Below are 27,062 nucleotides of genomic sequence, written 5' to 3'. Positions count from 1 at the left end.
CGGAACTTTCTTTTTCTTGTTTTAGTCTTTGTTTCTTAACCTTAGATTTCTTGATTTGTTCAAGTAACTTTTGATTATGGTCTCTGTTGAAAATAGTGTAACTAGGTTCGGTCTTCATTTTGTCAATGATATAATTTGTATCAAGAATATTTTTATATTATTGCTTGAGTCATGGGTTTCATGCTCAAGAAGTTTCTTGGTCTAGTAATGGCTCCCATTTAAGAGCCTTAAGTTCAGTAATGTAAAAGGATTGTTACACTTGTAAATGTAATTATTATCAGCCAAAAAGTCCTTCTAGATCATCAATGAAAACCACTAAATGGTATCCACCGAATTGATACAAGGAAGCTGCTTGAAATAATGTATTCGATCAATTCCAAAAGCCTCCGATGACGTCGGCCTAACCAAGGGATCAAGTCGGCTTAAAGATGAGGAGACAAGCCTATATATAGGCAACGATGATACCTCCATACAACAAAATAACTCTTACACATTTATGAAGAGAAGTCAAGATAAAGGAGACGAAGAAGAGATAGCTGCAGTCAATGAAGAAGTATGTTCCCTCATCCGAAGTCTTCATCAAGTCTGTTCACATGTGCGGTTTTTTGATCTGGGATAGGGCATCAATTTATATTGATGTATTGTTGGTTTAGAATTTCAATTTAGCAGTAGATTGAAGGAACGATCCATAGCCAAGAAGATCGAAGTAATAGAAGGGCTAGAAGAGCCCTAATCTTCCTCGCATGTATGTCTACTTTTTGAAGTAGACAGTTTTGTTCTTGCTGCCCTAGAACAGTCACTATCTCGGCATCAAAGAATCTTAGATCAAGCTCAAATCAAAGGGTTATAGTATATATGGTTAGCTACAAGAAAAGCAAAGAAAAGGGAAGGCTGGATGAGACTATCCTAGATCATAATTGTGAATTTTCATTCTCTTGTTGCAGATCTACTATGCAGTGCGAAGTAGTAGAAGGAAACTTCTTACTTAGGTACATCTCGGAGGGTTTGTCATTTTGATGTTGAAGGCAGTCTTGTGTCAACAGTCTTGGAATTCATCAATAAAGATTTTATAAGAAAGAGTAAAAAGGGTTTTTTCTCTCATGGTTTGGAGAGGTTTTTTCCCTGGCTTGGTGCCAATATCTTGTGTACTTATGCATTGTTGATCTTCTCGTTTTGATAGCTAGTTGATGATAATAACACATGCTAACTATAAGAAGCTGAATATAAAGAAATAATATCACAAGCAGTTGTCATAGTTAAGAGAAATTGAAATTTTGTCTTGCCCTTAATTTCTCAACAACGCCTTAGGCGCAAAGCTTCCTCGTCTTCTTCTTTTGACTTATTGTAAAACATGTCTTCAAGATTTTTATATTTCTTTATTGATGCTTCATTCTTTTGTTGAAGTTTTGCGATTTCTTCTTTTAATCTTTTAATTTGTGTCGGGGTGTTATCTTGATATTCTTCTAAAGTAAACAATCTTCGACATTTTGGACAAGGTATTGTGCGATTTTTAAAAATCGATAAATATTGATCTTTTGTTTGACAAAATGGACATCTAGTCCAAAATGTAGAATTATGTATGGAATCCATAACCACTTCATTTATCTTCAAATTAGACTCCATTTTTCATTTATCAAGGTGAACTTTGGGTTCTAAAAGTAACCCATTTTAATACTTAAGAAATTCTTTGTAATTTTTTTAATATAAATAATTAATTTATAATTAACTATTTATATGAAAATTAAAAAATTGTAATAATATATATATGGTACTATATGATAACTATATAGTATATGTTTATATATGTATAATAAATTTTGGTGGACAAAATGTTGTAGGTCAATGTGAAACAACACAATTTGGAACAAAGCAACGTTTGGTGGGGGACAATAGGACGAATGAGCAAATGATGTCGGGGAACAGAAACTGAGCCGGACAAAATTAAATTGTTGACTAGTTTTGAGTGGATGATAGCTAGGGAGGAGCGTGGACAAGGGAAATGGTTGGTGGTGGTGTTGTTGGGCGGAAGCAATGTTGCACAAAGTGGGGACGTTTTTTCGAAGCGGGGATGCGAAAGTGTCATTTCCTAAAAATCTAGGAAGCGAAGTATCTTAAAAACGTTTACTATATATATATATTTATATTTTTTTGCATTTATATTAAAAAAACATCCAAAATACCAAATTACTTGTTGAAGACATGGAAACATGCATATTTTTACATAAATCAAGATAGATATGGTATCCATTGTACATCAATGATTAATTATTCCATCATCTACCATCTAGAATCTAGATTCCTCTTCTCTTGTCTAGCCTTTACCTCTACTTCAATTCTATAGGGATATTAGTCAACATTGCCTAATTTTGATCAAACAACATAACCCAAGCCTTATAATATGGTAGAGAAAGCTTAACATGCCTGATCATTGATTTTGACTTGAGTGAAGGGTACATAATTGCTAAGGCCATGACAAAGGAGTTCAACAATCAGCAACACCAACACTCGAGTACATATAGGGCTTAGTGCTCTTGATTAAATGTCAACCACATGCCCTCATACATGATATAATCCAATGAAACGCCACAATCCCATTGATCCTGAAAATTGCTAAGTCTGCTGAATTTTGAATGGGATATGAAATTCTATTTTCCCCATATGAAGTCTGATGAAGTTGGAACCACTCTTAAACATCTTGAGTCATTTCATGGTAATGTTAAAACTTTAAGTAAAAGGATGGAAATGAAAGATAAAGGAGAATGTCAATTTTACTTTAAGAATTTAACATTGCTATTAGGGAGCATCTAGGAAGCATCCAGGGAGTATCAAGGGGAACCTTGGGAGTATTCGGAAAGTGTAGTTCCTCACATAATAATTTGAAATAAATTAAAAAAAAAAACGAAAAAAGCCCCTTGGAATCGTGTGAATGTCCACTTTCTCTTGGATCCTCTTGTGATCCACAGTGGATACATGCTCGAACCTCCACATATCTGCACCCGATCCTTTCCGAATCCGCGGATCAAGCAGTAGGAACCACGAATTGCCCCTCCATGGATCCAATTTTCTACGAATCGCCAGAAAAGGTGGAATCGCGGATCCTATTTCCGGATCCGTGATTTCGTTGAAGGATCAGTGGTGGATTCGTACAGGACGTAGTTCTGCTTCCAGATCCTTTATGGCAGGGAGGGGGACAGTTCCTACAACACTAGGTGGAAGCCAGCGATAACGGTGGGGCGCTGCCAGTGATGGAGGCAGTATTTCGGTGATAGCGATTGCTGTGGCGGCTGGATAGTCGGTTGTGGAAACGGCGTTGGATTGCTATTGGGCAGTCGTCGAGCTATATGCAACGGTGACTGTAGTGGGCGAACAGTGGAGAGATACTGAGGAAGTCAGCGACTGGTCGTGGAAGTGCGGTGGCAGGACTCGGTCTGGCAAAATAAGCACAGGCATATGTTGTAGTGGTATGGTGGATATGTGGCCTACAACAAGGGTTGGGCCTACAATGGGTTTTTTTATGCAAGTTTGCGAACTAGAAGCACAATGTAACGTGGCTGATAGCGACAAAGAGTTGATTCCAGGCTGCGGTGTGTGGTTGATGGTTGGGTGGCCGTTAGAATGTTTGTTAACGAAGAGCAGTGATGGAGCCAATGAGGGGTGGTGTCCGCCACGCCCTTTTTTTGTGGAGACGACAAGGGATGACATATTGATAATTGTAGTGCGATTCAAACAGAGGTGCAGTTAGTCGTCGAGACGTGATTTTGTTGTTGAATGCGACAGAAGTGGCTCGTGGACGTGGTTCTGTCAGTGTTATGTAATTTTGGCGGTTGGACTATGTTGAAAAGTGTAACTAGGTTTGGTCTTCATAATGACATGTAATTGTGATTTTTGTAAAAGATGAAAATAAGAAATATAAAATTATTATTGTAATGCTTGCTTCATGGGTTTCACGAGCAAGGGATTTTATTTTTAGATGGCTCCCATTGTGAGCCTTTAGGATTTGTCAAAAGAGCTAATGTCATGGATGAAGAACCCTTGTTGGGCATGTTACAAATGTATTTAAGTCTATAGGATTGCCTAATAGCCCTCCAAGACAAGCACATGGTTGTCCCCTTCAAGTCAGCCTCAAGATGAAGTAGATGGCACATGTCGACTCACCTAATTAGAGACACATCTCTTCGTTGAGGTCATGTTGGCTTATATATATGGGCAAACCACTATATATATGCGTGAAGGGTATCCACATTTCTACAGTGAATAAATTCAGACATATCTTTGAAATTCAGGTGAACAGTTCAGTGACAAGTTCGGATGTCAAAGAAGGAACTCAGATAGATGAGGCAGGGACAATGAAGATTTTGTTGAGAAATATAGGGCATTCAAAGTTACAAGATTTCTCTTCTTGATAATTGCTTGTGATGCACTTTTACTTCTTAGATTATAGTCTTCTCTTTGTTAGTTTATTAATTTGTTCTTCTCATTAAGACAATTACCAATATGCACAATAAAAGACAAGTGACACAATATGTAGGCTTGTCAGCTAGGGCCACAACCTCTCACCTCTTCAGAGGAAAACCCGATCAAACTTCTTCTAGATCTTCAATTGATAAGTACCAAGACCATGACACAGACCCTTGACTCTAGTATCCTTCCAAGATCCTTGTCACTAACCTCGATGTCCTGCCTCTTCTTTTCTTGACTTTTTGGTTGGTCTCAAACTGCTCCTCCTCGGCTCCTTCTAGAGAAACTCGGTCTCTATCCTTCACTTGCTTCTTCTCAACTTCTCTAGGCTTTCACTGGTTTCTAGAGAAAACTCAGTCTCTAGATATTCGTCACGCAAAAGAATTCTGTTGCCCCAGAAGAAACCTCCTTTCGTTATACCCAGAAAAATCTCTCCTTTGTAGATCCTAGAAGAATCTTATCTTCGCATTGCCTAGAAGAAACCTCCTCTTCTTGCCCAGAGGAATCCTATCTTTGCACTACCCAAAAGAAACCTCCTTCGCTTGCCCATAAGAATCCTATCTTCGCACTGCCTAGAAGGAACCTTCTTCGCTCTTCTTCGCACTTTCCTTGAAGCCTTTTTATTTGTACTCTCTTAGACTCCTCCTTCGCACTTCTATCTCCCTTCACCTTCGTACTTTTGCTTGTCAAAGTCAAGTCGAGTTGCTTGATTGAATTGTATATCTTCAAGTGAGTCTGATTGGCACTATTTATACCCCTCCACACATGTCCTTTAGGCCGACATGTTCACTTTAGGTTCGGCTGACTTCATCTAGTAGTTTCTCTCATCGTTGTAGGCTGACTTGAAGAGGATAGGTGACAAGGTCTTGGAGGATACTTTACATAGACAAGATTGACTCTTTTACAAAGTGTAACATGACTTCATTACATGACAATGACTCAACGTTTTATGACTAGATGAAGAATAAATCCTAAGGACTCTCAATGGGAGTCTTGACTCAAAAACAAAATCCTTTGCTCATGAAACCCATGAAACCCATGCAAATTGACACATCTCCTTATTGTCAAGGGCCTTTTTTCTGACTCCTAGCAGAGTCTTCACATCCTTTCGGGAGATATTCTAGTCCAATCTTCTTGGATTTCGGATGTTGAATGCCTTCTACCTTCATTGCATATTTTCATGATCTCTTTTTTTCTTTCCACACACTTCATTCCCAGGAGCTTCCAATCAAAGTTCCTCAATTGTAGTCAATTCCCTTATGAATCATATGAGAAAAAATTATGTTGATTTCATCTAGTGTGATTTATGCTCTTCTGTGATCTTTCGGAGGAGGAGACCCCTTCTTTTGATCATATTTTCCAAGATAGTGATCCATATTATCTGCAACCATATGACATGAATTTCATAATATTCTATTTAAGCATACATACCTCATCTTCCTTTCAGTCATCCAAACTTCTTGTAGCAGCTTCATTCGAAAGGACTTTATCCTTCAAACCTGCTTTCCTATTATGTCATCGTACCATCATCCCTTGAACCCCATGACTTGAAATTCCTTATGAAAACCTTTGCTTTATTTCTATATCGGTGAATCCTTTGATGAGAATTCTATCAGAGAAACTTGAGAATGTTTCATATCCTCACCCGACAAATGTTTTCTTTATTGACTATGATGATCCCAGTCGATGATGACCTCTGCTTCTAAGTATTAATGAGGTTTCCCAAGAGCTTCCTATTCTTTATAAATAGTAGAATCTATTCCAAACATCCTTTTTGTTTGCCATGTCGCGAGCTCTTACTTTTAATGCTTCTATCATGATGCTTCTTTCTAGTTTAATGCATCCCATCTTATTTTCATTGCTTCCTATCTATAAGTTACAAGTGAAAGATACCTTCTAGTGAGGAAGATCATCTCAGTCACGGTAGAGATCCTTTTGCTTCTTTCTTCTTAAGATTCTTTGTCTCAAGTTCTTTCACTTCTTTAGGAGTATAGCCTTCTTCCTTGTCCCTTTTTTGTTTAGGACAATCTCTTCTATAGTGCCCAAGACTTTGACAACCATAACATCTTTCCAAAGCCACATTCTTCTTTTTCCTCTTTGGAGTACCAAATTTTCCAAATTTTCCTTTTCGTCTTGTCACTAATTGTTCCATTCTATCTGATTTTTTGTCACTTTCTTTCTCCATCCTGTCTATCTCTACCTTGTAGAGAGACCATAATTTGATGAATGGGATAACTTCCTCGTCATCAGTAGATATGAGGTTACCTTGTTCATCAGTTAATGCATTTAGAATAACAAAGATCATTTCGTTATTAGATACCTTCTCTCCTTGATCCTGCAATTGAACTTTTATTTGAGATGCCTTTGAGAGACATGACGATATCCGTTCATCCTTTAACACCTTCAATTTATGTAGATCAGATCTAAGTGATATGATATTTTCTATCGTGATTTTAGGGAAAATTTCTCCTAGCTTGTCATATATTTCTTTAGATGTTTACAACACAGCTACATAGGAAATGAGTGGATCTTTGATAGATTGCTTAAGAATCTTTTGAGCCTTGAGATCCCTTTCCATGTATTCAGATAATGCTTGTTCTTCGGATGGCTTGGAGACCTTTCCATGGACATGATCAATGACTTCATTTACTTTGAGGACAATGTCTATCCTTCTTTTCCATACAAGGAAATTTTATATCCCAACTAGCATTTGGTTCTCCTTGAAACATGAAGTCATTTTTACTCAATTAATAAAAAGGTATTTACTTGTGAAGATCAAATCTTCAACTTGATGACGAACTTGCTGCTTCTTACTTCGAATTTTTAAGAAGATTCTTACTTCAGTGAGGGAAGACTGCCTTCTATGATATCTTTTCTTCAATAGAGAGAAGATTTCCTTTTGATCTAATCTTCCATAAATTTGAAGAGCTTCTACTTCCTTGGTAATGTATGAGTGATAATCTATGAAGTGCTTCTAGGGTTTCGGTCTTTCTTCCTGCTTCTTCTTGAAGATAATTTTAAGACTCTTGCTTGGAATATTCTTCGATGAAGATCTAGATCTCTTACTTGGTCCTTCTTTGAAGTTCAATTCGTGTGTGTCTACTTGCTTTGAATGCCCCTTCTTGTCTTCAACACCTAAGCTTAGATACCATGTTGAGAAATCTAGGGCATTCAAATTTACAAGATTTCTCTGCTTGATAATTGCTTGTGATGTACTTTTACTTCTTAGATTATAGTCTTCTCCTTGTTAGCTTATTAATGTGTTTTTCTCATCAAGACAATTACCAATATGCACAATAAAAGACAAGTGACACAATATGTAGGCTTGTCAGCCAGGGCCAAAACCTCTCACCTCTTGAGAGGAAAACCTGATCAAAATTCTTCTTCTAGATCTTCAATTGATAAGTACCAAGATGATGACACAGATCCTTGACTCTAGTATCCTTCCAAGATCCTTGTCATTAACCTTGATGTCTTGCCTCTTCTTTTCTCGACTTCTTGCTTGATCTCGAACTGCTCCTTCTAGAGAAACTCGGTCTCTATCCTTCACTTGCTTCTTCTTGATTTCTCTAGGCTTTTAGTGGTTTCTAGAGAAAACTCGGTCTCTAGATCTTGGTCACCCAAAAGAATTATGTTGCCCTAAAAGAAACCTCCTTTCATTATACCCAGAAGAATCTCTCCTTTGTAGATCCCAAAATAATCTTATCTTCGCACTGCCTAGAAGAAACCTCCTTCGCTTGCCTAGAAGAATCCTATCTTCGCACTGCCCAGAAGAAACCTCCTACACTTGCCCAAAAGAAACCTCCTTCGCCTGCCCAGAAGAATCCTATCTTCGCACTGCTCGGAAGAAACCTCCTTCGCTTGCCTAGAAGAATCCTATCTTTGCACTGCCCAAAAGAAACCTTCTTCTCTCTTCTTCGCACTTTCCTTGAAGCCTTTTTCTTTGTACTTCTCTTAGACTCCTTCGCACTTTTGTTTCCCTTCACCTTCGCACTTCTGCTTATCGAAGTCAAGTCGAGTTGCTTGATTGAATTGTATATCTTCAAGTGAGTCAGAGTGGGTCTATTTATACAACTCCACACATGTCCTTTAGGCCAACATGTTCACTTGAGGTTAGGCCGACTTCATCTAGCAGTTTCGCTCATCGTTGTAGGCCAAGTTGAAGAGGATAGGTGACTAGGTTTTGGAGGATACTTTACATATACAAGATTGACTCTTTTACAAAGTGTAACATGACTTCATTACATGACAATGACTCTAACATTTTATGACTAGATGAAAAATAAATACTAAATATTCTCAATGGGAGTCTTGACTCGAAAACAAAATCCCTTTCTCATGAGTCATGAAACCCATGAAGCAAGTCAATAAAATAATTTTTCTTATTTACTTATCATTACATAAAATCATATTCACTTGTCATTATGAAGAACGAACCTAGTTACACTTTTCAACAAATTTGTTTAGGGCTAGTCACAGAAATAGAAGCTTGGATCTCTGAGAGAATGGTCTTTGTGATGCAATTCGGACAAGGGAATATAGATTACAGTTCGGTGCTCTAAAGTAGTCTCAATTCGGTGTTATGAAGGACCTACAGTTCAGATTATATCATAGTGATTTGGTAAAATCTTTGTCTCACAACAAAGTGATGTAGCCACATGGCCGCAATTACCCAAATAATTCAGACCTAAGAATAGTTTGCTCATATCCTAGAATTAACTCTAATTATTGTGCGCTCTGAATTGAAAACGCCTTTGGACATGGAAGACATTTCATCAAATCGGCTCTGCAGTTTCATCATCACAGGTATATAGTTCAATCAAAATGCGTTGTCGATACTACCTCTGATGCATAGGGAATGAGATCTCTCCATTTTCTCAATTAAAACTGTACCTAACACAAATTGGTAGTGTTGTCGCGCAGATTGACACGACAATGCTCAGACCGGGGGCTGTCACTCTGATCCCCGATCCCTCCGTTTAAGCTTGTCTCCCGCGGCTAAGGGGGGTAGACCCTAAGAAATGATGAAGGCCAACTGTCGACCAATTGGTTGGGAGACACAGGACACGATATAATAAGCACCAGAAGGATTTAGAAGTTAAAAGACCAATGCCTTAAGAGATTATTGTTAAAACGATTACTTGTTAGATGATATAGAAACATAAACAGTGAACAACAATCATTTGTCATCAAATAACTTTAGAACAGTGCAAGATATCAGTTAAACTCACAATGCTCTTAGAATGACCAAAACGATATCTAGCAACTGAGAATTTTGAAGAGATGAATGCTTTAAACCACCATGAGAATCATAAATCATTAACCAGATATCATATTCGTGTCCAGACTTGAAAATTTAAATCTCAGCATAAAAGATATAACATGATAATTCCCGAGAAGAACTGGACCTGGCAAAAAGGAAAATTTTCCAAAATTTTTTATACTATTTCAAATTTTTTTTTTTTTTTGCCTAACTATAAAACAAAATAAAATTTTAAAACTAAAAAGAATCTAAACTAAAACAAAATTTAGAATTTAAATCTAAAAGCTAGACCCTAAATAGTCCTTTTATGAATTTTTTTTTTTTAAACATTAAACAAAGCCCAAAAGAAAATATAAAAAATCTAAATTAAAATTAATTAATCTAAAACCTAATCTAACAAAACCTAACAAAATCCTAAACTAAAAGTTAAATTAAAACTCAAATTATTAAAAATCTACTTTAATCTAACTAAAAAAATCTAACTAAAAACTTTATTAAAACTAAGACTAAAGCCCTAAAAAAAAAAAATTTATAAATGAATCTTTTTTAATTTAATTTTATTTTTTATTTTTCATATTACAAAACAAAACCCTATATTAAGATTTATTTAGGAACTAAACTATACAAAATGAAAATCCTAAAAAAAAATTAATTCAAACCCTAAAGATTAATTCAGACTCTAAAGCTTAATCGATTTTATATTTTATATATTCTTTTATTTAACATGAGCCAAAACAACAACTTGTCTTCGATATATTTTAAGAAGAAAAAGAAAAACTAAAAAAATTGGGAGACTAACGAGACTTAAAAAAAAAATTAACGCATGACCTCAACTCATGAATATACCAAACCCAAAAAAAATGAGCCCTTACCGCGATTCTTGAACGTCAAACCCTGATTTACCTGCACGAGACACCGAAAAAGGCTTATGATGAAAACTTACGCTGGAAAACATTTCTTATCAGGTGACGGCGGCGATCTGGAGAAAAATGCGTGGATGGGTCCGAGGCTGCTGACCAAACATGAGTTTCATTCAAACCGTAACACTTTTCTAATGCTGCACAGGTCGACGGCAGACACAGGCTCAGTCACCAGACGGCAGCGTTTTGGCAACTTCAATTTCAGGCATATGATGGCTTTAACACGTGATGCCGACAAAAGTCGTAGATTCAAAACCGGGAGTTTGCAGGTTCAAGTTTAGACGGCGGACAGAGCAGCGTGGAGACGTATATTAGATTTTCAACGATTGCATAAGAAACGAATACGTCAAACCCTGGCCCGATGGTGAAGTCGACAGACGGATCGCAGTCATTGAAGTCGACAGACAGATCGTAGTCATTGAGGATCTCTAGCCTATCTGCGGATACCCTTGACAGCGGCGTTTTGGGCGCTGAGAATGCCGAGCTGTTGGTCGCATGTAATCACTGAAATCGCAACCCTGATGCTGGCGCTTATACGCAGTCACGCCTTCACCAAAATAGAAACCAGGACCTTAAATATTTAAATTGAAGTGTAGGCTTGCTGGGTTCCGGAATTCGATCAATCCCTTTATGATTTCGAGAATCTCTTTCTGAAAATTTGATCTTGATGAAAACCCTGTACAAGAAAACAAAACCCTAATGAAAACTGCATAAAGCAAAAATTTGAAACCCTAGATCAGCTTAATTAATTTACAGATTTTGGCCCCTTAACAGCCAGATTCAGCAATAAGCACAGAAATATTTTAAAGAATAAAAACTTCAGGTTTTCACTGTGAAGAACTTCAGAAAATCTCTCATGCAAATTAGAAAAAATAAACTGAATGATAGACCCAGGATCAAATCCAACTGGGCTCAGCAAAAAATGCTTGCGGGAGTTGGCTGGTTCAGCCGAGAACTTCCCCTAACGCCCGACAATCTTCTTCAGTAAGAGTTTTCCTGCACAGCTCACTTCAACCATTAGTAAAGAGGGCAAAAATGCTGCTAGATCTCAAAAAGTAATGGAGATACCTGCCATTACTTCAGAAACCGTAACACCACTCAAACCCTAGCAAGTGAACAAGATACCTGTGCTCACAATACTCTACAATACGCTATTATTAATGGCCAAAAAATAAAATATGCAGAAAATTAAACAATCTCACAGCATTTCCAGAGAGTAACACCAGCTAGATTTGGACCCCAAAGTCTTCTTTTATTAACCAGAAACAGTTTACAAGAGAGCTTCTTCAGTACAAGACTCACAGATCCAATTGATCTGAAATGACCCCCTAAGACCCTATATAAAGGAAATGATCCCAACGGCTAGTTCGAGTGATCCATGTCGAAATGATCTCGACCGTCGATGAGGATCAAGACATCTCTTAATCTCATCCGTCGAAATTGTTAACTTATTATTAAAAATAATATTTTGCATGCATTCACTCAAAATATTATTATTTTATTATTTAGGGTTTTTGCTTTATTTTATAATTTTTTATAATTTTTTATTTATTTTATTTTTTAATTTTTATTTATTTTATTATTTTATTATTTTATTTATTTTCTTAAATGGATCATCGAACTAAGCCTTTGGAAACATCACCTAGGACCTAGGACTTAGGACTCATGAGGGGATTTAAAACATTTTTCAACCCTCAAGACACATTACATCATGACTTTTACAATTTACATCTCAAGGGGGGAAACCCCTTTATCATAGACCCTCATAAACCACCCAGTTCTGCGACACAACTATAATCTAGCAGATTAACACACTAGGATTCTCCTAAAGTTCTAATAACAAAATGCATCCCGGCTTTGGGGTCAGGCTGAAGGAAAACTCTGCCGATCATAGATCGGTGAGACGAAAAACCTTCCGGGACGTAGATTATCATTAGAAAGTTAGGTCCACCTAGGAAATTTACATACACGACTCATATCTACTAAGATTATTTACAATTCATACATGCAGACTGGGTTTACAATAAAAAAGATCAAGCTGCTGATGACTGCAAGATGGCACGGACACGTCGATCAGGTGCTACCCCTTTTTGCCAAGAAAAGGGGGGGTGTACTGCAGGGGTAGTTGACCGGTGGTGGTCAACAGGTAGTACTATTGAAATTTGAGTTCTGAGTATAGCTCTCAACGTGCAGTGAGGCTTGGAAATCCATTCCGGCATCAATACTTGTTTGAAAACTATGATCAGGGTGACAAAATACATGCATCAACAGATCCAGCGCATTTACAGATCTTCTTTCACGTATTTGCCTTGTCATATGATAGGAATGGATGTGTTTTGTCTTCTATTCACGTGCCACCCCAAATTTACACCAATCACATTAGCGCTAGCAATCACCTCTTCACATGGACAATGACTTTCCTTCTCTCATCATTCTTGACATTCTCATAGAATCTGGGACTAGAAATTTCTCATAGAAATGATATTGGCCCTTGGGCTTAAATCCTTCCCTCATTCAGGTGATGATTTTGTCAGCAACATACACATCTTGGACAGTGTGGCATCGATTTCTCAGCTCACAAACACTTCCTAGTGCATGTTGTCTTCTCTTTGGCCTTATCAACAAACCATTTCGATAAATACACAAATCAACCCAAGCATCCCACATAAACTTAGAATTAAGTTTTATATTCACAAGCAATATTTACAGTAATGAATCTCTTCTCGGCCTGATTTTCTAAATCAGTGGCCTCTTCAACTCTATTGAGTATTCCCCTATTCCTACCAAATAGCTTCCTATATTTTTTTAATTGGCCTCTCTAATGCCTTTGAGGCTTACAAATATCTATACAAAAGGATTCTGCAACCAATTCTAGTTCAGATCAATAATTTGCTCAACCATATCCTAAAAATCTTCTAAATCCACTTTTGACTCAACTAATTCCTAAGGATCCTCTCAACTCCACAAAATCATAAACCAACTTCTAATCTGATTTATAATCAATATTTCAGAATCTCTCAATCCTCACCAATCACTCGTGTTCTCCTTCATTCGAGAACGTTTACAAATATGCCTCACAATATTTAATTAAATCCTATTCTAAAGTTCTCACATAAAATCACTCAAAACATTGTAAATTACATTAGTTAAATACTTAGGGAACCAACTCACTTGAAAACACAAGATCCCCTAGATTCTACTCAATGTACAAAATTTGGAACCATGATGCTCCTGCATTAGATTCCCAAGGTAGAAAATAATCATGATCTCCAGATCATGTGACTTCATATGCTCATAGAAAAACCTCAAGGGCCCCAAACTTTAGTCTGTAACTGTCCAAATGCCCTGCACCTTTGCTGCTGCTGCATGTCTGCTGTCTTCTGGTTCATTCTCCTCTTTTCAATCAGCTTCAAATCCTGATTGATCATCCCTTCTGCTGTCAGTTTTCTCCATCTGGATTGTTTCATCATTAACTTCCACAGTTCCTCAATCACCATGTCCAGCGTATCCTTGGGTTGGTATATACTCTGCCATTTGTTGCTTCTTCCTTCTTGTTGAAATTTCCTGCTGCTGTCCACTAGCTGTTGCATCCCCACATTTTGCATATCTTCAGGATTCTTACTCTGAATTGCTCCAGAAACTGTTGTAGATATTTCTGCTACCCAAACTTCTTGAATATCTTTGAAGATATCTCCCTCTGCAATATCCAATCGCTGCTCCTTGTCTGCAAATTTACTTTCAAAAAGTAAACTGTTGTTATGACTATCCTGTAACTCTGCCTTCTCTTCACTTGGATCTATATTTAGTTTGCAATCTTTTCCATATGCATCTTCCTTAAGCCATCGCTCAAAGAATTGCACTTCATCCTCAAGCTCTTTTGTTTCCCAATGTTGAAATTGAGATTTCTCTTCCTCTTCCATGGCTATCTCCTCTTGTACCGAATCCTGATTCTCCCGCATACTTTCCAGCAATTTAATATCTTTGCTCCATGGATTAAGCACTTCCATAGAATCTTCCTTTTCCTCCTTCATTTGGCTGTTCTCCTGTGCCAAATATTCTTTAGTCTTTGCAGCAGTATCTTCATCAAAACCTGCAATCATAAACCAATTATCAAAATTAAAAATATAAGGCCTCAGTGCCTCTTCCTCCTCTGGCAACATCTCAGTATGCTGCTCTGAGTTTTCCTCTAACTCCTCTGTCAGCACATCAATATGCTGATCCGAGCTCTCCTCTGAACTCTTAAGACTTTCATACAGTCTCACCTCTTCCTTTTCATCATCAAGAGATATTCCTTTCTCTAACTTGCAGATAATTCCATCTGTTCCCTCAAGCATTTCTCCTTGAATAGAATTGCATGTGGAATCCTCAAATTCCATCCTTGACTCAAAAAATCTGAGTTCTTCCTTAACATCTTCCAGTAGTTGTCCTTCTTCTTCCCTCAGTTCTATGACTGTCTTCTCTTTGTCTTGAGACAAATCTGCCTCACCTCGTTCTTTTGCATTACTGTCTTCCTGTAAGCCCTCTTCAAGAGCTATCCTTTCCCTGTCTTCTGCAATACCTGCAGTCATGCACAAATTATTAATTTCAAAATGATAAGGCTCAGTAGCCTCAACTGATGGTTCAAACATTTTCGCTCCATCCTCAAGTTCACAAAGAACTTGTTCTTCTCCAGCAACTTTCTTTTGCTGTAGCTCAACTCCTTTGAGCTTCTCCAACTTCAATTGAACATCCATTATCTGCTCGAGCTTCCTAAGCTGCTCTATTAACTGAGTGTTCACCTGATGAAAAAGAATACATCAGGTGGACTATATGAGAGAAATTCCCTGCAACTCTCTGCCCTTCAAATGAAGCTTCCATTTGCCATTACATTCAGGCTACGACCCCTGACTAGATATTTTTTTAAGGATTAAGGCCGTTCAACAGAAAGGCTCACCATTGCAACAATATACTTGATATCTCCAGATGAAAAAGAATACATCAGGCGGACTATACGAGAGAAAATCCCTGCAACTCTCTGCCCTTCAAATGAAGCTTCCATTTGCTATTACATTCAGGCTATGACCCCTGACTTTGCCTGCAAGCGGAGGAACAGCCTGCAACCCTGCCAAGAGGCATATACAGCAGCTCAACATAAGAAATCTTTGATATGTACATAACATAAAAGGCACTATATAGAGATGAGAAGAGAGATACTGGATTTACATATAAATACAAATATTATGAAATATAATTTTTACATAAATATATTGTTGCATTGATAATGTAAATATTTTAACAATAATCAAAATTGTATTTTTGATATCCATATATCCATTGATAGTTGTACAGAAGGGATTTGATCCCTCAATCAAACAGTGAATCGAGGCTTTAAACTAGACGTGTGTATCTGAGAATTAATTTTGGTAACTTGGATCACATAATTGTATACAATATATTATTAGTAGTATTATCCAATTTTAAGGTCATAGCCAAACCAGACACCAAATTGGTGTATGAGACCCCTTGTTTGTGGGACAAGGGACCCACCTCTGAGCAGCGATTTGACTGCTAAGTCTACAAAGGCATACATGCTCTACCTCTCTGATTTTGAACCTGTGACCTCTTGGGAGGAAAGTTGGAAACACATACTCTTAACCATTAGGCCCACTCAAGCTGTATACATATATAAATGCTCTTTGGTTTTGCATTTTTCTCTTCAGATAGTAACAGTTAATTGATAATTTTCAATGCAGTTTAGAGTTTAGCGTTGTTATTGAGTGCTAATTCCATGAACTTAAAGTAACGTCTCATTTGTATCATCTCAGCTTCTCAATTTTTTTTTATCTAAAATACCGAGTGTCATAGGTTTAAGGTCAGTTAATTCTGTTTTTCTGTCTTGTATTTGTCACCAGTGAGTGCAGTTATGAGTATTCATGTTAAATATTGGTAAGACTATTTAAATATATGTGTCACGTGGTATTCTCATGTATTGGTGTCTCAGCTTTCTGAATCTGGATACCGGAGGCAACCTTCTGAAGAAGATATCAAAGCAGCAATATGGGAGGTCTGTGGAAATGCTGGTGCCCTGCAACTTTTGGTTGATCTTCTTACTACAAAGTAATTCTATCTTTCTCTTTTAGAGTCACAGTATTCTGTTGGAATTCTTCTTTAGAATGCATATTTTTATATTGCTTTTCTGTGCAACGGTTTCTACAAGTTAAGAAAACTGTCAAAATATTATATTAACCTCTGAGATATTTAATAAAGATGCATAAAGGAATTATACACGAAATAAATGGATGGTTTCTTCTTTAGTTGGGATCATAAGAGTAGCATTTGAATGCAGCTTGTTCAAATTTCAAAGGCACGAATGAGATATGCCTGGGCATTTGAAATACTTCTTGTTTTGAAGTTATTTCAAATAGTTTCTTCTAAACTTATGGCCAAGTTTTACGTCACTTTCCTTAGCAGACGCTGTCATCATGGGTTCTGCTCATGCTAAGAATGGAGATTGATAATGAAAATAGAGTTTGAATGTAATAACCATGTAGAATATCAAGCTAAGTATGGAAGATATGCATCCATTGAATTACTAAACTAATCCAAGGGTTAACAACTCAATAAGTTGGTAAAAATCGACAGTCTTACCAAGTGGGCCAGATTTCAGGTCGTATGGCAACATAGACAGCCTAGTCTCTGGTCATGCATTGAGACGGAAGAAGAGGCCATGGTCATTGCGAGTGTTCAGAAAACCTAAGTGGCTAATAAATAGAAAATGACGTAGGTTTGCAGACTATGGACGGCTTCCATTATGAGTACAAAATTTTCAGAGACAAGTGAACATTAAAAATTATCGATTGTTTTAAAATATTTAAAATATATATGGGATAGCAGTCAGAACCCTTAGCCTTAGTTGCCAAATATTCATTTGTGTGAGTGGCCAAAGCAAACCCAAAACAACTGAAGTTAATTACTTTCCTGGAATAGCTTTCTAGGATGGAAACATTCCAGAACTCTGAATTTGTTTAAGAATTGTCATGATTTTTTCATCAATTAACTACGATATTTCATTGTGGGCACAAAGCCTGCACTGCAGAATTATTTTTCCTGCTAACGAAGATGCAAACTTCCTGCCAAAGTATCAAAAAAATTGTCATTATGCACGTCTTGCGAGTAGCATTGTTCAGGGGTTGCTGCAAAAGTTGGACTCGGGAATAAATCGGCAAGGGTTTGAAAATTGAAGAAGTCTTAAACGTCTGGAGAAAATCGGAAAAATCGGCAAAAACTCTGCAAAATTTTAAAAATTACAAAAAAAAAAAACAATTTTTTTACTCAACGCTAGGCTAGATGAACCCCAGCAAGTTTTTCAATCGATTTGCGATTTTATCGCGATTTTTACGATTTAATCCCGATTTTTAATTTTGAAAAACTCGCCAAAAACTCCGCTGATAAAATCATCTGGTTGAAAAAGTCGCTATTTGGCGATTTTATCGGGATTTAATCCTGATGTTGGACTCTACAATTTTCAGATACTGAGAAGTTGAAAGCCAGCATAGCAGTAACTGTACAAACCATGTAATTGTAATCGCAAAGCGGTTTTATTGCATCTATCTTACCAAAATGTTATATGGCCTTGAAAATTGGAGATAAAGATAATGTACCTTGTCATTGTACATGTTCTAACACTGCATTTGGGTTTACTGAGTCACAGAACAAGTGAGTTGCTTTGTTAGTCACCCGGCTACTCCTGCAGTACCATCCATCCAAGTGTAATAATTTTGAACTTAAAGCAGTAACAAGCATATCCATAGGCATTTGAATAAAAGCCCTCCGTGAGAAAATTAAAAATGCTACAGCCCGAAGTTAAGAACTCTCATTTATGCCTTGTGAATATGTATATTTTGCTGCTTCTATCTTGTCTACGTTTTGTCTGGAGTAAGCATTCCTTTCCTTCTATAGGATGAATGATTGGTCGTGAGTTTCACACTATTCAATAGTTTCTAAGTGATGTTTGTATATCATTGTTTCCTGACTAGGATTATGGAACTTGAGGAGGGTTCTGGAACTGAAGCCAATGACAAAGCACTCCTTGAAGGATTATCTACTACGGAGTTTTCCCCTAAGGAACAACAGGATGGGTTGAGGTATATTTTCCAGTACAGTATAATTTTCAAAATCTCTTATTTATTCCAAAATTGGTATAGGTAAAGATAAAATTTCGAAATACATGATGACGCAGGTCCTTTTCTTGAATTACTTAAGGATTCTCTCAAAACTGTTTTTTCTTTTTTTTACTTAAAAGATGATTTAATTCATGTAACATTCTTTTCCTAACAGTGAGCATGAATGTAACATCTTTGAGCGAAAACGGCCAATGTCAAAGAACACATATTCAGCTATAGTTTATCGGAGAGGGCAGAAACACCTTGCACATCTTTTTCTCAAGGAAGCACAAGATGCATTACATTTATGCTTAAGTGAAGAATGCAAATTTGACAGTTAAGAGGAGCTTGATATGGGGCATATGGTACAGGCTTCAACTCGGTGTCTCATTGTACCATAGTTCTTGCTAGAATAACTATGTTGTGCTAATTTAAAAAGTAAAAACAAGTTTTTGATTTCTTATTCTTAATGTGTATACTATAAACTGCACATAAGATGACAACGAGATGATCTATTTCGTTTCCTCTTCCCAATAAGTTTGCCAAATTAACTCCTTCAATGATGAGCAATTAATAAACTGTGCTTTGTTAAACAGCAACGAGCAAAATATATTCAATACTTAGTCATTTTCAACCTGATGAAGACTGAAAACAATATCATCTTCGTTAGAATGGCCTTAAACATTATTTAGAGATAGTATTTTACTCTCATAGGATTTCAGTGGACTGTAGCTCGTAAACCACAAAAGACCTTAGACCACAGTCCATTACACGCTTGACTAAACCTCATACAAGTTGGATCTTTTATTTCCTTGCTATTCAAGTAATTTTATTCCTATGAACAAGGTATATTTATCACCCAATGGTTTTGAACAATCCTCAAGCTAATTCATTGTAAACACAATTTAAGCAAACCATGGAAGAAATTGCCATGGTGTTTTATGGTTGATTATTTTGTAGACTGTTATAAGGTGATGGATAAGATGCCTTGGGGTTTGAAGGTGTCATCGTGATATTATTTTGTAAAAGACAACACGAAACTCCTGTAGCCACTTTTGCATGGCTGATAGGCCAATTAGTTAGTGTGGAGTTTAGTCCTCATCTGGCCACCAGTTCAATTTCTGTGGGTTCTTTTGTTGCATATCAGCCCTTGTCAGATTTGTCAAATTTGGGAAAAGAACTCCAGTAGCCTCCTAATTTGAAGATTCCAATCTTTTATGCCCATTTCTTGATTTGAGGAATGAATCATAAGAGGGTATGTGTTTTCCAATTATTAAACTTAAAACAAAACTAGAAGTGTTTATATTGGCTTTTATTTAATTAGGTCATAAATGCATTGTAGGTGTGTGACTTGTAGGACATCAAATTGCAGGTCTCCATTGAAAATGAAACATATTAAACAACATTACAAGAGAACCTATATTCAAATGTCGCATAACTAATTAATAACATATCACAAGATAGTGAAGGGTGAGATACCAATCTCATTCATTATATATGGGTGTTTAGTGTGGGGCCATGTGTATTTACTATTTAGCCTCACACGAACTGGCTCTTTGAACCCAGATAAAAAAGATTTGTCATTTTCCATTTTTTCTGAAAATGAATCACCCAAATTTTATGGGATAAAATTATTTCACCTTAAAAATGCCAAAATTTTATAGAAATTATATAAAATTATTAGAAATTTGAATATTTTTACAAAAATATAACCAAACATTTTATAGATTACATACTAGGGGCTAGCAAGATTAACCAAATTTTCTACACTAAGATAAATTTCCATTCTTAAAATTTTCCATGTTGAAACCTTAGGTTTCCTTGCTTGCATAACATGACCTTTGTGTATATATTGATGTTATCATAATCAAACTGGTTTTGCCAAAACCAAACAGTCCAATCAGTTCTGAAAGAATTCTGGTCCAAATCATGGCCTCAAAGTCAGCTTCATATGGAACCAACCTTACTTGCCTGAATTTGCCAATTTTGTTCTGCGCTGTACAACTGGCCAGTTCCATCAGAGAACCAGCCATATTTAGCTGCACCAACTGGTTTCATATTGCACCATACAACCAGCACGTGGGGCCAAAAGAAAAAACTAATAAAATTCAGTGTTTCCATCTCCATTAGTGGGAAAAAACTAATAAAATTCAGTGTTTCCATCTCCATTAGTGGGAGATGATACACTGATACCATGGGGATTCAGTGGAAATTGCACAAATGGATTAGAATCATCAACAATCATTTCTAAGTTATATTGAGTAATTAAATCTAGTGAAATTCCAAAACCAATTTATGGATAGTAATTTTGGACTTGATTTCATATTTCCTTGTGATTATAAAATCCATAAAATCTATATTTGGATCTTATATTCCTTGCAATCTAGCATGTGGTTCTGTAATGGTCTATTGTGTCCTGCCAACATGCAATACCAAAAGAAAGACAACATTCAACATTTTATTATGATGGGTTTGAATATAATTACAAAGTTGACACTCAACATTAAAACAGACACACATCAAGTAGTAGGATCATTATGTGAGATCTGCCATTAAAGATTGGCATACTTTGTTTTATACCAATATAGTATCTCAAAGTCGACCAAGTTTTTTTTTTAAGAGAGGAAGCCAAACTACATACCTACATAGCACAAGCCCTATGTTGTGTGTTTTTAGATTATGAAATACATAGCTATTAATATGAAGAAACTAAGAGCAACATAGAATAGGGCCAATGACCTCATCATAATCCAAGATCATAATAATTGTGAATAAATCAATTATGAACACATAATAGTACAATCTGAAATGTTGTGAATGTGAGAGCATGTTAAATACTCAATAATCACTATGAATGGAAGACTTCATAACTCCTGTAAATCACATTAACCACTTACATATGTAGCACTATTAACATTGTAATGCCAAATAAGTGTATGTTTCAATTAAGTTGTCTGATATTATATTTTAATCATTAATATATATAAAAGTTAGAGTAGCAACCACCTTGTACATTGAGAATCATAACCACTAGTGGGGAAAGCTCTCTACTCTTTTGTATAAATACACTTCATTTGTAATTTATTGTCATGTGATTCTTTTTCATATCTAATAAATTAATTTATGTTAGTGCACATCCCATTGTTGCACTCTCTTGTGCATGTGTTTATTTGTCTTTCTGGCACATTTGTTCTTGTATTTAATCTCCTTTCTCTTGGTTGAATTCTCTCTCAATGTTGTAATCCTTTAACATTGGTGTGTTCTTCTCTTCATTGCAGAATTTGGGTTTGTATAATTTCATTCAATTCTCTCACTATTTCTTGTGAATATCAATATGGTGTTGGTGTTAGTGTGAGCATAACTTAATTAAACCATTGATCCAAACTTTTTTTCCCAATGGCATCACTTGAGGGCTATGAAACTCATCTTTTTGATCATTTCTTTTTACGAATTTTTTCCTAGGGTTTAAACCCTTCTTTAAAGGCTCATTTGAATGATTGATCTAAAGTTTATTGGCTAGTAAATTTGCTTAAGGCTTCTATATGATTTTGGAACTAAGGCTTTTGTATCATATTTTTTACAGAGGCTTCCAACGATTTAAAATCCTCATTCAATGTTATCTCATTCTTCCTAAAGTTCAAGTTCTTCAAGGCACATTTTTTTCCCTAGACTTTAAATCCTCTTTCAAGGCTAGTGCATTTTTGATAAAGTTTAAACCCTCCAAGACCAACCGACCTTTTCTAGGTTTTCTATGTTTTATACCCTCATTATGGCTAATGTTCTCATCCTTCATTGATTCTTGTAATGGTTCGAACTCTAAACATAAGTATACAAAATTATTTGTAGAATTCAAGACCATTAATTGACAAACATAAAGAAGACTTTGTTATAAGAGCATAATCCATAGGAGCAATAAGTGATGGAACTGATGTGCAAATTGAAAATTCAACTTACTAGCAATGTTGTGAACATAAATCTATTGTACTTTAGCCTTTGATCTAGTTCTCTGCAACCAACATGTGGGGGATTACTCTCCCAATCATAGGTTCAACACATCATATCTTTTATAGTTGGACAACCTCAAGCCCACAGTCAACTACCTCTACCAATGTCTAATTATTGTTTTCCACTCATTTTCTAAATAAAAATATGTTTTACATCCTTCTCCTCATCAATTAAATAAAACTCCTTTGCTCCAAAATGTAGGGAAACACTTCATGCACATATTCCACTTGTCATCATGCATTTTTATTTTTATCTTAAGCTTAATTTTTACCATAATTTATCTTTACTTATTGTTGACCACTACGTGTCAACTACCCATAGCAGTACACCCCCTTTTTCAACAAAAGGGGTAGCGCTTGATCGACGTGTCCATGCCATTCAACTGTCATCATTAGCCTGATCATGTTATGTTGTAAACCTAGTCTGCATGTGTAAATTGTAAATAACCTTAGCAGATCTAAGTCATGTATGTAAATTGCGTAGGCAAACTTAATTTTCTAGTGATAATCTACGTTTTAGAAGGTTTTTGTCTCACCGATCCATGATCGGCAGAGTTTTCCTTCAACGTAACCCCAAAGCCAGAATGGATTTTGTCATTAGAATCTTAGGGGAATCTGTAATACCCCTTATCAGAGATATCCATCAAACACAAGCAAACTCCAACCGGAGAAATAGCAGTAGTGCAACATACAATAATGTAACATGGAATATAAGCAAATGCTCGAGAAATGCTAAGCCATTTTATTACACTGAGTAATGGAAAGAGTACAAGAGGTGATCAGAAAAATAGCACCTCGACTTGCACAAGGCAAGTGAAGAAATACACTTAAAATGGTAAGGAAATGGCCTCTCTCTGAACTGCGTCCAAGCTGTCGGAGAACTGTTGTGCTGCTACTACTGCTAGAATCAAGTGAGGATTTGGGGATGTTCCCCTCCTCAGAAAATGCCGAAACTTTGGAATCAACCTCTACTTAATAAACCTAGAAAAGCCCAGAAAGCTTTTCTAAAATAGTTGACCCCCGAAAATCACCCCCTTGAGGATCTACGCTTATCCCTCAAGGCTCTACGCTGCTGCTGAAGCGAATCGTCCAAAACTTCACCCGAAACTTTGCCAAAATCCTCCAATATGCAAGGGTTGATCCCTTGCTCAATCTCCAAGCTCAAATCCTCCACAAAAACCTAGTTCTAAGCTCCTACCCAAAGAAACTGCGTCCTCCCCTCTCAAGACTGTGCAGTCATCAAATGCTCAACTCCTCCTCAACTCCAAAGATCGCTCCTCCTGCAAAAGACTGATGAAACTACCTTACCCGAGCAGGCACTCGAAGTCCCCCGGGGCTAAGGGTGAGATCTGCAAACGAAGACACTCGATGCACTAAACAGCGCTGCAGACAGGCTAAACAACCAGCGTGCTCTAAGTCAAAATGACTAGCTCAAATGCAACATAATCGAATGATCAAAATGAGGAGGCTCCTCTCTTCTTTATAGTGTTGGCCTCTCTCAAAACCCTAAGGCCTACCTCCTCCAACGTAGCCTCTCTCTTGCCACGTGTTCCTTCTCCATCTGCGCAGTCCCTCCAAGTGTCTACGTGGGCCCCTTTTCTACATGGTTCTTGGGCCCCCTTGGCTCCCCTTTTAAGTTACAACGTTGTGCTACTAGGGAGTGACTTTATTCATAAAGTGAGTTATGTCCCCCTTTCCTCACCTTTTTATTTATAAATAACTATAGAAGGCAAAATTGAGCAAATTGAATATTTCAATTAGCCATGGCTAATTAGGAATATTACAGTCTCCCCCAGCAAAATTTTGCTTGTCCTCAAGCAACTGAAGTGATGGATGCTACAAAATTTTCTCACTCTCCCAAGTGGCATCCTCATCCGGTAAATTCTTCCACCTCACCAAGAATTCCCAGACCCGTCCTGCTCTGTAGCTGCCTCTCCTTGGTATCAATAGTAGCCTCTGGCTACAACACCAAATGCCCCTCATCATCCGTGGGTGGTAGCTCATCTGTCACTGTCACCTGCTGCCCCAATGCCTTCTTCAGGCATGATACATGAAAAATGTTATGAATCTTGCTGTCTTGGGGCAGCTCCAATTCATACACAATCTGTCCAATCCTACGTATCACCCTTTATGGCCCATAAAAGCGGGGCTTGAGCTTATCGGCTCCCTTCTGCTTCAGTGACCACTGTCGGTATGGCTGTAATCGTGGGTAGACCAAGTCCCCTACCTCAAACTATCTCTCCACCCGACCCCTGTCAGCATATAGCTTCTGCTGGTTCTATGCTGTAGCCATATTATCCTTGAGAGCTCGGAGGATATCCTGACTCTCTTGGACCAAATCTTGGCTCTCGGATCCTTGCTAGCACCAAACATCATGTTAGCAAAAGATAAAGGATGATATCCATACAAAGCATAGAATGGTGGCATACCAATGGACATGTGATGTGTAGTGTTGTAGTAGTGCTCCCCCAAATGCAGCCAGTTCAGCCATGCTCGCTGCTGCCTACTGACATAGTTATGCAAGTAGCCCTCTAGCCACTTGTTAACTATCTCTGTCTGCCCGTCCATCTGTGGGTGATAACTGGTACTTGGTGTCAACTTCGTCCCCACCAACTGGAAAATCTCCTGCCAAAACCCGCCCATGAAATCGCTATCCCTATCACTGATGATGGTCTTAGGAAGACCATGTGGCCTGAAGACCTCTCTGAAGAATAGCTCAGCCACCTGCGCTATTGTGTAGTGTGCGGATATGGCGAAAAAATGTGCATACTTTGTCAGTCGATCAATGATGACAAAGATACAATCCTTGCCTTGCACCATGGGCAACCCTGTGATGAAGTCCATTGAAATACTCTCCCATTTCCCCTCCGGAATGGGAAGAGGCTACAATAATCTATGGGATGGCTCATCTCCCCCTTGTTCCTCTAGGAAATATCGCACTCCCGGATATGTTGGAGTATATCCTCCTTGAGGCCCTTCCAAGAGAACCTCTCTCTAATGACCCTGTAGCTTTTGGTAAACCCCTGATGGCTGACCAATGGTGAATCATGTGAGGCCTGAAGCATCTTCTTCTTGAGCTGAGATCCCTCAGTGAAGAAGATTTGGTCCCTATAGTAGATGATCTCAGCGATTACCCTGTACCTGTCATCCGCCACCTGCCCATCTAGAACCTCACATGCAAATCTGTCCTTGGAGTACTCTACTAAGAGTCGAGCCCTCTAGTCTGTGTCCAAGCTCATAAGAGACAACGTGGTTGGTCTACGTGAAAGGGCATCTGCTACCACATTGTTCTTACCCTTGACATACTCAATGTCAAAGTCATACGCTTAGATCTTACTGATCCACTTCTGCTGCCTCTCCTGTAGTTGTTTATGCTCCAAAAAGAACCTGAGGCTGTTGTGATCAGTCCTCACCCAGAACCTGTTACCTATTCAATACTGTCGGAATTTGGCCATTGCATGCATAATGGCCAGCGTCTCCTTGTCGTATATAGAATACAACCTCTCATGCAGAAGGAGCTTCCGGCTATCAAAGGCTATAGGGTGACCTCCCTGCATCAACACTGCGTCGATCCCCTCTCCCGACGCATCACACTCCAAAACAAATGGCTGTGAAAAATTCGGCAATACAAGCACTAGGCAGCTACTCATAACCTCCTTGAGCCTATCAAAGGCTCGCTGTGCTGTATCCAACCAACTGAATGCCCCCTTCCTCGTCAGATTTGTCAGGGGTGCAGCAAGCTGTGAGAAAATCTTGACGAACATTCGATAGTAAGTACAAATTCCAATGAACCCCCGAAGTTTTGTCACGCTCCTCGACTCCGACCAATCTCTGATGGCCCTGATCATCTCCTCATGGACTCTCACTCCATCTACCCCTATGATGTGTCCCAAGTACAACATCTCCGTCAACCCAAACTCACACTTGAAGAGCTTGGCATAGAACTACTGCTCCTCCAAAATGCGCAACACTGTCTCAAAGTGTTGGAGATGCTCCTCCCAAGTCCTGTTATAAATGAGAATATCATCAAAGAACACCAACACAAACTTCCTTTAGTGACTGCGAAAGATGTGATTCATGCAGGACTGGAATGTAGCTGGAGCATTGGTTAGCTCGAAGGGCATCACCAAAAACTCAAAGTGCCCATAGTGACCCCTGAAGGCGCTCTTGGGAATGTCCTTCTCCCTCACGAATCTGATGGTACCCAGATCTCAAATCAATCTTTGAGAAGAACCGTGCTCCTCTCAACTCATCCATCAACTCATCGATCCTAGGT

At 37.7% G+C, this 27,062-nt stretch overlaps 1 protein-coding gene across 8 annotated transcripts in view; it reads left to right on the top strand.

Moving 5' to 3' along the window:
- The window catches only part of LOC149191548 (SET domain-containing protein), a 411,000-nt gene extending 390,948 nt beyond the window's left edge, over positions 1-20,052 (top strand). For all 8 annotated transcript variants that reach the window (XM_089404325.1, XM_089404324.1, XM_089404322.1 and 5 more), the window contains 3 exons: positions 16,622-16,737; positions 18,657-18,764; positions 18,958-20,052. In XM_089404325.1, coding sequence (XP_089260451.1) covers positions 16,622-16,737; positions 18,657-18,764; positions 18,958-19,123 — 390 coding nt within the window. In that variant the 3' untranslated portion in view covers positions 19,124-20,052. The remainder of the gene's footprint in view (positions 1-16,621; positions 16,738-18,656; positions 18,765-18,957) is intronic.
- The last annotated feature ends 7,010 nt before the right edge of the window (positions 20,053-27,062 follow it).

This window comes from Pinus tabuliformis, chromosome 2_2, assembly GCF_031772625.1.
Source record: "Pinus tabuliformis cultivar Carrire ecotype Pingquan chromosome 2_2, CPIR1, whole genome shotgun sequence".
Lineage (NCBI taxonomy): Eukaryota > Viridiplantae > Streptophyta > Pinopsida > Pinales > Pinaceae > Pinus > Pinus tabuliformis.
The sequence above is the reverse complement of the archived record's forward strand: the minus strand, read 5'-3'. Positions and strand labels throughout refer to the sequence as shown.